General features: G+C 46.3%; 1 protein-coding gene across 1 annotated transcript in view; it reads right to left on the bottom strand.

Moving 5' to 3' along the window:
• Nucleotides 1–14,448, bottom strand: part of akap6 (A kinase (PRKA) anchor protein 6) — a 313,910-nt gene that overhangs the window by 246,096 nt on the left and 53,366 nt on the right. The window contains exon 4 of the mRNA XM_046367705.1: nt 5,345–6,982. Within this exon, the coding sequence (XP_046223661.1) occupies nt 5,345–6,982 (1,638 nt within the window). The remainder of the gene's footprint in view (nt 1–5,344; nt 6,983–14,448) is intronic.

Below are 14,448 nucleotides of genomic sequence, written 5' to 3'. Positions count from 1 at the left end.
TCCTCCTCTGTCTCTGCTGCTAAAGCCACTTTCTACCACGCTAAATTCCAAGCATCTGCCTCTAACCCTAGGAAGCTCTTTGCCACCTTCTCGTCCCTCCTGAATCCTCCTCCCCCCCCCTCCTCCCTCTCTCCAGATGACTTCGTCAACCATTTTGAAAAGAAGGTTGAAGACATCCGATCCTCGTTTGCTAAGTCAAACGACACCGCTGGTTCTGCTCACACTGCCCTACCCTGTGCTCTGACCTCTTTCTCCCCTCTCTCTCCAGATGAAATCTCGCGTCTTGTGACGGCCGGCCGCCCAACAACCTGCCCGCTTGACCCTATCCCCTCCTCTCTTCTCCAGACCATTTCCGGAGACCTTCTCCCTTACCTCACCTCGCTCATCAACTCATCCCTGACCGCTGGCTACGTCCCTTCCGTCTTCAAGAGAGCGAGAGTTGCACCCCTTCTGAAAAAACCTACACTCGATCCCTCCGATGTCAACAATTACAGACCAGTATCCCTTCTTTCTTTTCTCTCCAAAACTGTTGAACGTGCCGTCCTTGGCCAGCTCTCCCGCTATCTCTCTCTGAATGACCTTCTTGATCCAAACCAGTCAGGTTTCAAGACTAGTCATTCAACTGAGACTGCTCTCCTCTGTATCACGGAAGCGCTCCGCACTGCTAAAGCTAACTCTCTCTCCTCTGCTCTCATCCTTCTAGATCTATCGGCTGCCTTCGATACTGTGAACCATCAGATCCTCCTCTCCACCCTCTCCGAGTTGGGCATCTCCGGCGCGGCCCACGCTTGGATTGCGTCCTACCTGACAGGTCGCTCCTACCAGGTGGCGTGGCGAGAATCTGTCTCCTAACCACGCGCTCTCACCACTGGTGTCCCCCAGGGCTCTGTTCTAGGCACTCTCCTATTCTCGCTATACACCAAGTCACTTGGCTCTGTCATAACCTCACATGGTCTCTCCTATCATTGCTATGCAGACGACACACAACTAATCTTCTCCTTTCCCCCTTCTGATGACCAGGTGGCGAATCGCATCTCTGCATGTCTGGCAGACATATCAGTGTGGATGACGGATCACCACCTCAAGCTGAACCTCGGCAAGACGGAGCTGCTCTTCCTCCCGGGGAAGGACTGCCCGTTCCATGATCTCGCCATCACGGTTGACAACTCCATTGTGTCCTCCTCCCAGAGCGCTAAGAACCTTGGCGTGATCCTGGACAACACCCTGTCGTTCTCAACCAACATCAAGGCGGTGGCCCGTTCCTGTAGGTTCATGCTCTACAACATCCGCAGAGTACGACCCTGCCTCACACAGGAAGCGGCGCAGGTCCTAACCCAGGCACTTGTCATCTCCCGTCTGGATTACTGCAACTCGCTGTTGGCTGGGCTCCCTGCCTGTGCCATTAAACCCCTTCAACTCATCCAGAACGCCGCAGCCCGTCTGGTGTTCAACCTTCCCAAGTTCTCTCACGTCACCCCGCTCCTCCGTTCTCTCCACTGGCTTCCAGTTGAAGCTCGCATCCGCTACAAGACCATGGTGCTTGCCTACGGAGCTGTGAGGGGAACGGCACCTCAGTACCTCCAGGCTCTGATCAGGCCCTACACCCAAACAAGGGCACTGCGTTCATCCACCTCTGGCCTGCTCGCCTCCATACCACTGAGGAAGTACAGCTCCCGCTCAGCCCAGTCAAAACTGTTCGCTGCTCTGGCCCCCCAATGGTGGAACAAACTCCCTCACGACGCCAGGACAGCGGAGTCAATCACCACCTTCCGGAGACACCTGAAACCCCACCTCTTTAAGGAACACCTAGGATAGGATAAGTAATCCCTCTCACCCCCCCCCCTTTAAGATTTAGATGCACTATTGTAAAGTGACTGTTCCACTGGATGTCTTAAGGTGAATGCACCAATTTGTAAGTCGCTCTGGATAAGAGCGTCTGCTAAATGACTTAAATGTAAATGTAAATGTATCAATAACCTTGCTGCTGTGTCTTCTACCATACTATTCTATATCAATGACCTTGTTGCTGTGTCTTCTACCATACTATTCTATATCGATGACCTTGATGCTGTGTCTTCTACCATACTAATCTATATCAATGACCATGCTGCTGTGTCTTCTACCATACCATACTAATCTATATCAATGACCTTGCTGCTGTGTCTTCTACCATACTATTCTATATCAATGACCTTGCTGCTGTGTCTTCTACCATACTATTCTATATCAATGACCATGCTGCTGTGTCTTCTACCATACTATTCTATATCAATGACCTTGCTGCTGTGTCTTCTACCATACTAATCTATATCAATGACCTGCTGCTGTGTCTTCTACCATACTAATCTATATCAATGACCTTCCTGCTGTGTCTTCTACCATACTATTCTATATCAATGACCTTGCTGCTGTGTCTTCTACCATACTAATCTATATCAATGACCTGCTGCTGTGTCTTCTACCATACTAATCTATATCAATGACCTTGCTGCTGTGTCTTCTACCATACCATACTCATCTATATCAATAACCTTGCTGCTGTGTCTTCTACCATACCATACTCATCTATATCAATGACCCTGCTGCTGTGTCTTCCACCATACTAATCTATATCAATGACCTTGCTGCTGTGTCTTCTAACATACCATACTAATCTATATCAATGACCTTGCTGCTATGTCTTCTACCATACCATACTAATCTATATCAATGACCTTGCTGCTGTGTCTTCTACCATACTATTCTATATCAATGACCTTGCTGCTGTGTCTTCTACCATACTAATCTATATCAATGACCTTGCTGCTGTGTCTTCTACCATACTAATCTATATCATTGACCTTGCTGCTGTGTCTTCTAACATACTAATCTATATCAATGACCTTGTTGCTGTGTCTTCTACCATACTAATCTATATCAATGACCTTGCTGCTGTGTCTTCTACCGTACTTCCCATTCTCTTTGCTGATGGTACCAATTTGATTTTATCACACAAGAATGTAGATCCTCTAATTATTGAAACCAACTCGGGTGTGGCCACATTTTATGACTGGTTCCAGATAAACAAATGTTATAAAATCCAACTTTATTGTGTTCACTAGTAATCAGAAGAAATATTGTCCTTTTTTTGCGCCAGAATCTCAATGGGTGGAAATGAAATGGAACAAGTCACATCCACTTGATTCCTAGGTGTTGTAGTTGATGAAAAGTTGTCCTGGAAAGATCATATTACATTTGTCTGCAGAAAAGTGATGAAATATTTCAGCATCATCAGAAAGATTAGTGGTTTGGTTCATCAGGCATGCTTCCTAACTCTATATTATAGCTTAATTTATACATATTATCTCATTTACTGTAATATTGTCTGGGCCAGTACATATGCCTCCTACCTACACAAATTACTCATCATACAAAATAAACGTGACTACCCAGCTCCTCTAATTACCTAGCTCCATCTGCACCTTTGTGTAAGAAACTCAATATCTTGTCTATTTAGAACATTAATGCACTTTCTTCTACAAATATTCACCTCCCAGACAGTTTACCTAAACACTTCAATGGATTCTTCCAGGTTAATTCTGAAATCCATCTATTTAACACAAGACACTGTGAAAACCTTCCCCCTCCCCACTGCCACACCTCACATAGTCAATTCCCTATCAGATACAGAGGTACCATACTCTGGAATTCATATCATCACATTGCCACACCTCACATAGTCAATTCTCTATCAGATATAGAGGTACCATACTCTGGAATTCATATCATCACATTGCCACACCTCACATAGTCAATTATCTATCAGATATAGAGGTACCATACTCTGGAATTCATATCATCACATTTCCACACCTCACATAGTCAATTCTCTATCAGATATAGAGGTACCATACTCTGGAATTCATATCATCACATTGCCACACCTCACATAGTCAATTATCTATCAGATATAGAGGTACCATACTCTGGAATTCATATCATCACATTTCCACACCTCACATAGTCAATTCTCTATCAGATATAGAAGTACCATCCTCTGGAATTCATATCATCACATTGCCAAAACATCATCATACCTTAACTTCAGTCTAAAAAATAAAGCGAAGTCTGGGGGTCAGCCTGATGAACCTAACTACCCAATAATCCCCTCCATGTTGCCTAACTCTCTCTCTCACACTCACACACACACACACACATTTTTTCTTGCATACTGAGTATATCATGTACAATTAGAATGAATATGCTTTGTTTAACTGATTGAACAAACATTTATTTTTTGTACTCCTATTTGTGATGTGGTTTTCATATAAACCATTTTGGGCTTCCAACCTTACCTACACATCATTTTTACCTGTTTTATTTTTCATCTTTACTGTTTTGTCTTTCACCTCTTTCCTCTGTTGTGAATAAATAAAACCTAAAACTAAAATGTCCATGTGACATTGTTACATACAAAGATAGCAAGGATTTCAAATGATAAATGTTATAAAACCAAAAATGTCTATGTAGTTGTGTCCATAAAATGAGCCCCATAAAAAAGACTGTTAGCCTTCACATGTGTAGCTTGTTATTTATTTTGGCCAATCAAAGCTGCAAAGCAGCTCAATAGTGTAGTGAGAATTAAAAGTTAGCAAAATGAGAAGGAGTAGGCCATACGGAGCAAATGACAGACAGGCTGTTGTTTTATCTGAATTGGGTTGGGGAGAAAGCGTCAAATGTGGTCTCAATTAGTCTAGCTAGCTATAGCTGGCTAGCTAGTTTCTTTAGGCTACCCCAGTCAAGGCAGGAACTGTTATATGGGATGATAAATAACATTGTGGCTGCTGCTTGGAAGTTAGCTCGTCTTGGCTATAGCCAAGTAGCATCTCGCTCTCTGCTTCCCATCTGCTCGCACCAATCTCACTGGCACCTCCACAATTGCAACAATAGAGTGCCAGCCTCTCCCTCACACAGAAATGTGCACAGGTGGAAAAAAATGTGTTTCAACAACATGCGTTTAGTATATCTGGATGACAGACTAAAATGAATGATACTAATGTGTATAGTGAAATGACTTCAAACCCCCATCTCTACAGTCCACCCATTATGCCGTCATTGACTTGAATGGGGACGTCCATTCTATTCATTCTATTTCAACACCAGCCCATGCAGCAAGGAGATATTCCAACGGTTATTACGGTGATCGTGGTCATTTAGCTGGCCAGTTACCATCATTGAAAGTTCCATAACCGTCACAGCCCTAAGTCCATCTACTGTACATTTTAGATCCTGGAATAACCAATGCTTGAAACAACAACAACATCATAGTAAAAGTGTATGTGTCAGAGGCTGATGCTCTCATTACCTCTATCCTGCCCAATATGTCTGGGTGGTTGTCGTGGTGCTGGATGTCATCCAGTAGCTGTTGGATGAAAGGTTTACACTGTGTCTCTATGTGGGGGGCCATGGTAGTGGTGGTGGTGGGATGCAGGGCGAGAGACCTGTTGGTGTTTCTCACTCTGGTCTCCCCGGAGCTCCAGCCCCTGTTGTTGTCTCTCTTCCTACTCTCCCTGGAGCTCCAGGCCTCGTCCTCAGACAGCACGTCACTGAGGGGGGCCGAGTCGATGCTCTCATCCAGGGATGGAGTCATGTCGCTGGACAAGGTGGGCGAGAAGTGCCCCATCCCCACGTGGAAAGGCCTCTTGTAGGGGAGTTGGAGGGCGTCGAAGCCCAAAGGGGGTTGGGGGCTGCCCGGGCCCTCGCCCTCCCAGTCTGAATTGACCTCGGTTAGCTCCCAGTCGTCTACATCCTGAATCGACTCATGGTGTCCCTGGTGGCCAGGTCTCTGGGCCAGTGTCTCCAGCTTCATAGCCAGCATCTCTGTCTTCTTTAGCTTGGCGGGCAGAGCCAGGAACTCATCTGACCTGAACCAGTGCTCCTTGCTGGGGTTAGGGCTGGTCCCCACTGGGGCTGGGTGGTGGAGGTGGGGGCACTGGGGCTGGATGATCCAGACGGCTTCCTTGGTGGGAGGGCGGAAGTCCTCGCTTGTGGCCTCATCGTGGGACTCGTGGTCTGAGGGCTTTCTCATAGGAGAGGGTAGGGAGCTGTCTGTGTCTCTGTCTGTCTGTGGATCCTTCAGGTCCCTGCTGCATCCATTGTTGCCTGAGAAGAGGATGGGGATGGAGGAGAGGTCCTGGGGGAAGTGGCCTCCCTGGTCTACCTCTGAGGAGCTCCTCTGTAGGGGGATGTGAGCGCCAACAGGGCTTCCTTGTCTCTGGTAACCTCCAGCCTCTCTTTGTCTGCTGGCCTGCAGGTTCATGCTGTTCATGACCTGCAGGCTGTCAAAGGACTGAGAGGCGTCGCTGGGGCACACAGCATTCAGCTCCAGCCAGAACTTGGAGCGGTCGGGAAGGTCCAGGAGAGAGGGAGTGCTCTGGCTCAGGTCTGCCTGGAATTGAAGAGAGGGAGGCAGGGTGGATCTCCTTAGGCTGAGGCTGGACTCAGCCTCTCCCTCCAGATAAATGGGCTTCTTAGGCAGGACAGGCTGAGTGGGGGACAACTCGTTACTCACGCTGCCCTGAAGGGGCTGCTTGGAGAGTGGAGTGCTCTCGCTCTGGGGCGTGTCGCAGTGCATTTTGGGTCCAGGTGCAGGGTTGTTCTCTTCCCCTGCGCTGGAGGGCTTGTCTCTGTGTTTCTCTATAGGGGTACCTGGCTCCTCCTCTTCCTGCTCTGAGACGGCCCCCTGGTTCTGGCTCTGCTTGGCTGTGATGGTCAGCAGGTCCACACTCTGGATGGGCTCTGGGAAGTCGCTCTTTAGACTGGTGTATCTACAGCCGGGCTCCTGCCCCTGGCCCAATCCGCTGGTACCCTCCTGGTCCTCACTGGGGCTATAGTCACTGAGTTCATAGGCTGTGATGCCACAGTCCAGGGAGAGGTAGTCCTGACTGCACTTAATGGTCACCTGGCCGCAGTCGTCCACCTCAGTCAGAGCATCCAGGCGAGCCTGGGGGAGATACAGGGGAAGGGGGGAACACTTGATTAACACACCATTTAAGTTTACAAAAAATATAAGTTAAAATGCTTTAGAAGGGAAATCTGCAGCTCAAAAAACAACAAAGCGGTCAACATGCCACTGTTTCAGGAAACAGCTGAGGGATGAGGCTGGAGAAATGGAAACACTCTAATTCAGTAAACACTCTCCAATACAGCTATAGATACATGACTGACCATCCATGAGATAAAATTATAGTTTTAACCATGTTTTTGATATGTACAGTGTTTGTTTACAAATGCAATATTTATAAACAATGGCGTAAAACAAGTTTATATTTTGGGTTCTGATGGGGTACAACTATTGAACTAAGCTCATGAGAGATTTAGAAGTTATATTCTTGAAAACTCAAAAGGCTGTATGTCCTTAATTTAAAGGTAAAAAATGGATGTATCAATCACAGATTGCGCCTTAAGTAAACCAAATAGGAGTTGTGTTTTCTGACATAAAAGAAAAGCAACTCATAACATGCTGACCACACCGCTCGCGTGCATGCGTCCAATTAATCCACAGATGAAATGGTAAAACAAGTTTGTTTCTAGTAATCTCTCCTCCTTCAGCCTTCTTCTTTTTTTCTTTGATTGTTATATGGCGGTTGGCAACCAACTTTAAGGTGCATTACCACCACCAATTGGACTGGAGTGTGGTCCTCAATTCATCTTTCAATCACCCACGTGGGCATATGCTCCTAAAAACCAATGAGGAGATGGGAGAGACTGCACTTGCAGCGCATCAAGAATCACAAATAGAACCAAGTTTTATTTTAGGGCCTGGCTACGCAGACGCTCATTGACGCATGCGAGCAGTGTGGATGCAATGATTTAATAACATGCATGTGTACATTTATTTTGCAATGCACACGACGTGAGCGGTGTGGTAAGCATGTAACATTGCACATCAATCATTGCACCCACACGGCTCGAACGCGTCAACGAGCGTCTGCGTAGCCAGGCGCTGAAATATAACTTGGTTCTATTTGTGACGCTTGATACGCTGAAAGACCCGCCTCTCCTCATTGGTTTTTAGGAGCATATACCCACTGGGTGATTGAAAGATTCACTTTTAAATTTTAATTTTATTTAACCTTTATTTAACCAGGTAGGCTAGTTGAGAACAAGCTCTCATTTGCAACTGCTAACTGGCCAAGTTAAAGCATAGCAATTCGACACATACAACAACACAGAGTTACTCATAGAATTAACAAACATACAGTCAATAATACAGTATAAAAGGTTTATATATAGCATGTGCAAATGAGGTAGGATAAGGGAGGTAAGTCAATAAATAGGCCACGGTGGCAAAGTAAATACAATATAGCAATTAAACACTGGAATGGTAGATGTGCAGAAGATGAATGTTCAAGTAGGGATACTGGAGTGCAAAGGAGCAAGATAAATAGATAAATACAGTATGGGGATGAGGTAATTGGACGGGCTATTTACAGATGGGCTATGCACAGGTGCAGTGATCTGTGAGCTGTTCTGATAGCTGGTGCTTAAAGCTAGTGAGGGAGATATGAGTCCCCAGCTTCAGTGATTTTTGCAGTTCGTTCCAGTAATTGGCAGCAGAGAACTGGAAGGAAAGGCGGCCAAAGGAAGAATTGGCTTTGGGGGTAACCAGTAAGATCAAATCAAATTTATTTGTCACATGAGATGTTAATGCGAGTGTAGTGAAATGCTTGTGCTTCTAGTTCCAACAATGCAGTAATAACCAACGAGTAATCTAACCTAACAATTCCAAAACTACTACCCTATACACACAAGTGTAGAGGGATAAAGAATATGTACATAAAGATATATGAATGAGTGATGGTACAGAACGGCATAGGCAAGATGCAGTAGATGGTATCGAGTACAGTATATACATATGAGATGAGTAATGTAGGGTATGTAAACAAAGTGGCATAGTTTAAAGTGGCTAGTGATACATGTATTACATAAAGATGCAGTAGATGATATAGGGTACAGTATATACATATACATATGAGATGAGTAATGTAGGGTATGTAAACATTATATTAAGTAGCATTGTTTAAAGTGGCTAGTGATATATTTTACATCAATTTCCATCAATTCCCATTATTAAAGTGGCTGGAGTTGAGTCAGTTTGTTGGCAGCAGCCACTCAATGTTAGTGATGGCTGTTTAACAGTCTGATGGCCTTGAGATAGAAGCTGTTTTTCAGTCTCTCGGTCCCTGCTTTGATGCACCTGTACTGACCTCGCCTTCTGGATGATAGCGGGGTGAACAGGTAGTGGCTCGGGTGGTTGTTGTCCTTGATGATCTTTATGGCCTCCCTGTGACATCGGGTGGTGTAGGTGTCCTGGAGGGCAGGTAGTTTGCCCCGGTGATGCGTTGTGCAGACATCACTACCCTCTGGAGAGCCCTACGGGTATGGGGGAGCAGTTGCCGTACCAGGCGGTGATACAGCCCGACAGGATGCTCTCGATTGTGCATCTGTAGAGGTTTGTGAGTGCTTTTGGTGACAAGCCAAATTTCTTCAGCCTCCTGAGGTTGAAGAGGCGCTGCTGCGCCTTCTTCACGACGCTGTCTGTGTGGGTAGACCTATTCAGTTTGTCCGTGATGCGTACGCCGAGGAACTTAACTTACTACCCTCTCCACTACTGTCCCATCGATGTGGATAGGGGGGGTGCTCCCTCTACTGTTTCCTGAAGTCCACAATCATCTCTTTTGATATGTTGACGTTGAGTGTGAGGGTTATTTTCCTGACACCACACTCCTAGGGCCCTCACCTCCTCCCTGTAGGCCATCTCGTCGTTGTTGGCAATCAAGCCTACCACTGTAGTGTCGTCCGCAAACTTGATGATTTAGTTGGAGGCGTGCATGGCCACGCAGTCATGGGTGAACAGGGAGTACAGGAGAGGGCTCAGAACGCACCCCCATGGGGCCCCAGTGTTGAGGATCGACGGGGTGGAGATGTTGTTACCTACCCTCACCACCTGGGGATGGCCCATCAGGAAGTCCAGTACCCAGTTGCACAGGGCGGGGTCGAGACCCAAGGTTTCGAGCTTGATGACGAGTTTGGCGGGTACTATGGTGTTAAATGCTGAAAAAAAGGTTATTTAATCTGCCTGGGAGCAAGACATCCGTGACGGGGCTGGTTTTATTTTTGTAATCCGTGATTGACTGTAGACCCTGCCACATACCTCTTGTGTCTGAGCCATTGAATTGTGACTCTACTTTGTCTCTATACTGACGCTTAGCTTGTTTGATTGCCTTCTGGATGGAATAGCTACACTGTTTGTATTCGGTCATGTTTCCGGTCACCTTTCCCTGGTTAAAAGCAGTGGTTGGCGCTTTCAGTTTCACGCGAATGCTGCCATCAATCCACGGTTTCTGGTTTGGGAATGTTTTAATCGTTGCTATGGGAACAACATCATCAATGCCCTTTCTAATGAACTCGCTCACCGAATCAGCGTATTAGTCAATGTTGTTGTTGGACGCAATGCGGAACATATCCCAATCCACGTGATCGAAGCAGTCTTGAAGCGTGGAATCGGAATGGTCGGACCAGCTTTGAACAGACCTGAGCGCGTGAGCTGCTTGTTTTTAGTTTCTGTCTGTAGGCAGGAAGCAACAAAATGGAGTCGTGGTCAGCTTTTCCAAAAGGAGGGCGGGGGAGGGCCTTATATGCGCGGAAGTTAGAATAGCAATGATCCAAGGTTTTACCAGCCCTGGTTGAGCAATCGATATGCTGATACAATTTAGGGAGTCTTGTTTTCAGATTAGCCTTGTTAAAATCCCCAGCTACAATGAATGCAGCCTCCGGATATGTGGTTTCCAGTTTGCAAAGAGTCAAATAAAGTTTGTTCAGGGCCATCGATGTGTCTGCTCGGGGGGAAATATATACGGCTGTGATTATCATCGAAGAAAATTCCCTTGGTAGATAATGCGGACGACATTTGATTGTGAGAAATTCTAAGTCAGGTGAACAGAAGGACTTGAGTTCCTGTATGTTGTTGTGGTCACACCCCGTCTCGTTAACCATAAAGCATACGCCCCGGCCACTCTTCTTACCAGAAAGATGTTTGTTTCTGACGGCGCGATGCGTGAAGAAACCAGCTGGCTGCACCGATTCCATTAGCGTCTCTCGAGTGAGCCATGTTTCTGTGAAGCAAAGAACGTTACTGTCTCTGATGTCCCTCTGGAATGCTACCCTTGCTCGGATTTCATCAACCTTGTTCTCAAGAGACTGGACATTGGTGAGTAGCATGCTAGGGAAGGTGCGCGATGTTCCCGTCTCCGGAGTCTGACCAGAAGACCGCTACGTTTCCCTATTTTACGACATCTTTGTTTTGGGTCGCAGGCTGGGATCCATTCCGTTGACCTGGGTGGAAGGCAGAACACAGGATCCGCTCCGGGAAAGTCATATTCCTGGTCGTACTGATGGTGAGTTGACGTTGCTCTTATATTCAGTAGTTCTTCTCGACTGTATGTAATGAAACCTAAGATTACCTGGGGTACCAATGTAAGAAATATCACGTAAAAAACTAAATACTGCATAGTTTCCTAGGAACGCGAAGCGAGGCGGCCATCTCTGTCGGCGCCGGGAGTATGTTTTATTCCTGCTGGAGCGCGTGCTACGGGTGGGTGCTGCTAAGATGACCAGTGAGCTGAGATAAGGTGGGGCTATACCTAGCAGAGACTTGTAGATGACCTGGAGCCAGTGGGTTTGGCGATGAGTATGAAGCGAGGTCCAGCCAACGAGAGCATACAGGTAGCAGTGGTGGGTATTATATGGGGATTTGGTGACAAAACAGATGGCACTGTGATAGACTGCATCCAATTTGTTGAGTAGAGTGTTGGAGGCTATTTTGTAAATGACGTCGCCGAAGTCGAGGATCGGTAGGATGGTCAGTTTTACAAGGGTATGTTTGGCAGCATGAGTGAAGGATGCTTTGTTGCCAAATAGGAAGCCGATTCTAGATTTAATTTTGGATTGGGGATGCTTAATGTGAGTCTGGAAGGAGAGTTTACAGTCTAACCAGACACCTAGGTATTTGTAGTTGTCCGCATATTCTAAGTCAGAACCGTCCAGAGTGGTGATGCTGGACAGGTGGGCAGGTGCGGACAGCGATTGGTTGAAGAGCATGCATTTAGTTGTACTTGCATTTACGAGCAGTTGGAGGCCACGGAAGGAGAGTTGTACGGCATTGAAGCTCGTATGGAGTTGAGTTAACACAGTGTCCAAAGAAGGGCCAGAGGTATACAGAATGGGATTGTATGTGTAGAGGTGGATCAGAGAATCACCAGCAGCAAGAGCGACATCATTGATGTATACAGAGAAGAGTGTTGGCCCGAGAATTGAACCCTGTGGCACCCCCATAGAGACTGCCAGAGGTACGGACAACAGGGCCTCTGATTTGACACACCGAACTCTATCAGAGAAGTAGTTGGTGAACCAGGTGAGGCAATCATTTGAGAAACCAAGGCTGGTGTGTCTGCCGATAAGAATGTGGTGATTGACAGAGTCAAAAAGCCTTGGCCAGGTCGTTGAATGCAACTGCACAGTAATGTCTCTTATTAATGGCGGTTATGATATCGTTTAGGACCTTGAGCGTGGCCAGCTCTGAAATCAGATTGCATAACGGAGAAGGTATGGTGGGATTCGAAATGGTCGGTAATCTGTTTGTTAACTTGGCTTTCGAAGACCTTAGAAAGGCAGGGTAGGATAGATATAGGTCTGTAGCAGTTTGGGTCAAGAGTGTCTCACTCTTTGAAGAGGGGAATGACCGGGGCAGCTTTCTAATCTATGGGAATCTCAGACGATACGAAAGAGAGGTTGAACAGGCTAATAATAGGGGTTGCAACAATTTAAGCAAATCATTTTCGAATGAGAGGGTCCAGATTGTCTAGCCCGGCTGATATGTAGGGGTCCAGATTTTGTAGCTCTTTCAGAACATCAACTATCTGGATTTGGGTGAAGGAGAAATGGGGGAGGCTTGGGCGAGTTGCTGTGGGGGTTGGAGGGCTGTTGATCGGGGTAGGGGTAGCCAGGTGGAAAGCATAGCCAGCGTAGAAAAATGCTTATTGAAATTCTCAGTTATAGTGGATTTATCGGTGGTGACAGTGTTTCCTAGCCTCAGTGCATTGGGCAGCTGGGAGGAGGTGCTCTTATTCATGGACTTTACAGTGTCCCAGAACTTTTTTGAGTTTGTGATACACGATGCAAATTTCTGCTTGAAAAAGCTAGCCTTAGCTTCCCTAACTGCCTGTGTATATTTGTTCCTAACTTCCCTGAAAAGCTGTATATCACGGGGGCTATTCAATGCTAATGCAGAACGCCACAGGATGGTTTTGTGCTGGTCAAGGGCAGTCAGGTCTGGAGAGAACCAAGGGCTATATTTGTTCCTGGTTCTATATTTTTTGAATGGGGCATGCTTATTGAAGATGTTGAGGAAGGCACTTTTAAAGATTAACCAGGAATCCTCTACTGACGGGATGAGGTCGATATCCTTCCATGATACCTCGAATAGAAAGGCCTGCTCGCAGGAAATGTTTTAGGGAGCATTTGACAGTGATGAGGGGTGGTCGTTTGACAGCTGACCCATTACAGATGCAGGCAATGAGGCAGTGATCACTGAGATCTTGGTTGAAAACAGCAGAGGTGTATTTGGAGGGCAAGTTGGTTAGTAATAATAATATAATAATATATGAGTGTACCCGTGTTTACGGATTTGGGGTTGTAGCTGGCGGGTTCATTGATCATTTGTGTGAGATTGAGGGCATCAAGCTTAGATTTTAGGATGGCCGGGTTGTTGAGCATGTCCCAGTTTAGGTCACCTACCAGCACAAGCTCTGAAGATAGATGGGGGGCAATCATTTCACATATGGTGTCCAGGGCACAGCTGGGGGCAAAGGGTGGTCTATAGCAAGCGCCAATGATGAGAGACTTGTTTCTGGAAAGGTGGATTTTTAAAAGTAGAAGCTCGAAGTGTTAGGGCACAGACCTGGATAGTAAGACAGAACTCTGCAGGCTATCTCTGCAGTAGATTGCAACACCACCCCCTTTGGCAGTTCTATCTTGTCGGAAAATCATAGATAGGGATGGAAATTTCAGAGTTTTTGGTGGTCTTCCTAAGCTAGGATTCAGACACGGCTAGGACATCCGGGTTGGCAGAGTGTGCTAAAGCAGTGAATAAAACAAACTTTCATGCATGTTAACATGCATGAAACCAAGGTTTTTACGGTTACAGAAGTCAACAAATGAGAGCACCTTGGGAGTATAAGTGGAGCTAGGCACTGCAGGGCCTGGATTAACCTCTACATCACCAGAGGAACAGAGGAGGAGTAGGATAAGGGTACGGCTAAAGGCTATCAGAACTGGTTGCCTAGTGCATTTGGGACAGAGAGTAAAAGGAGCAGGTTTTTGGGCGCGATAAAATAGATTCAAGGCATT

Source organism: Oncorhynchus gorbuscha, linkage group LG10 (assembly GCF_021184085.1).
Source record: "Oncorhynchus gorbuscha isolate QuinsamMale2020 ecotype Even-year linkage group LG10, OgorEven_v1.0, whole genome shotgun sequence".
NCBI lineage: Eukaryota > Metazoa > Chordata > Actinopteri > Salmoniformes > Salmonidae > Oncorhynchus > Oncorhynchus gorbuscha.
The sequence above is the reverse complement of the archived record's forward strand: the minus strand, read 5'-3'. Positions and strand labels throughout refer to the sequence as shown.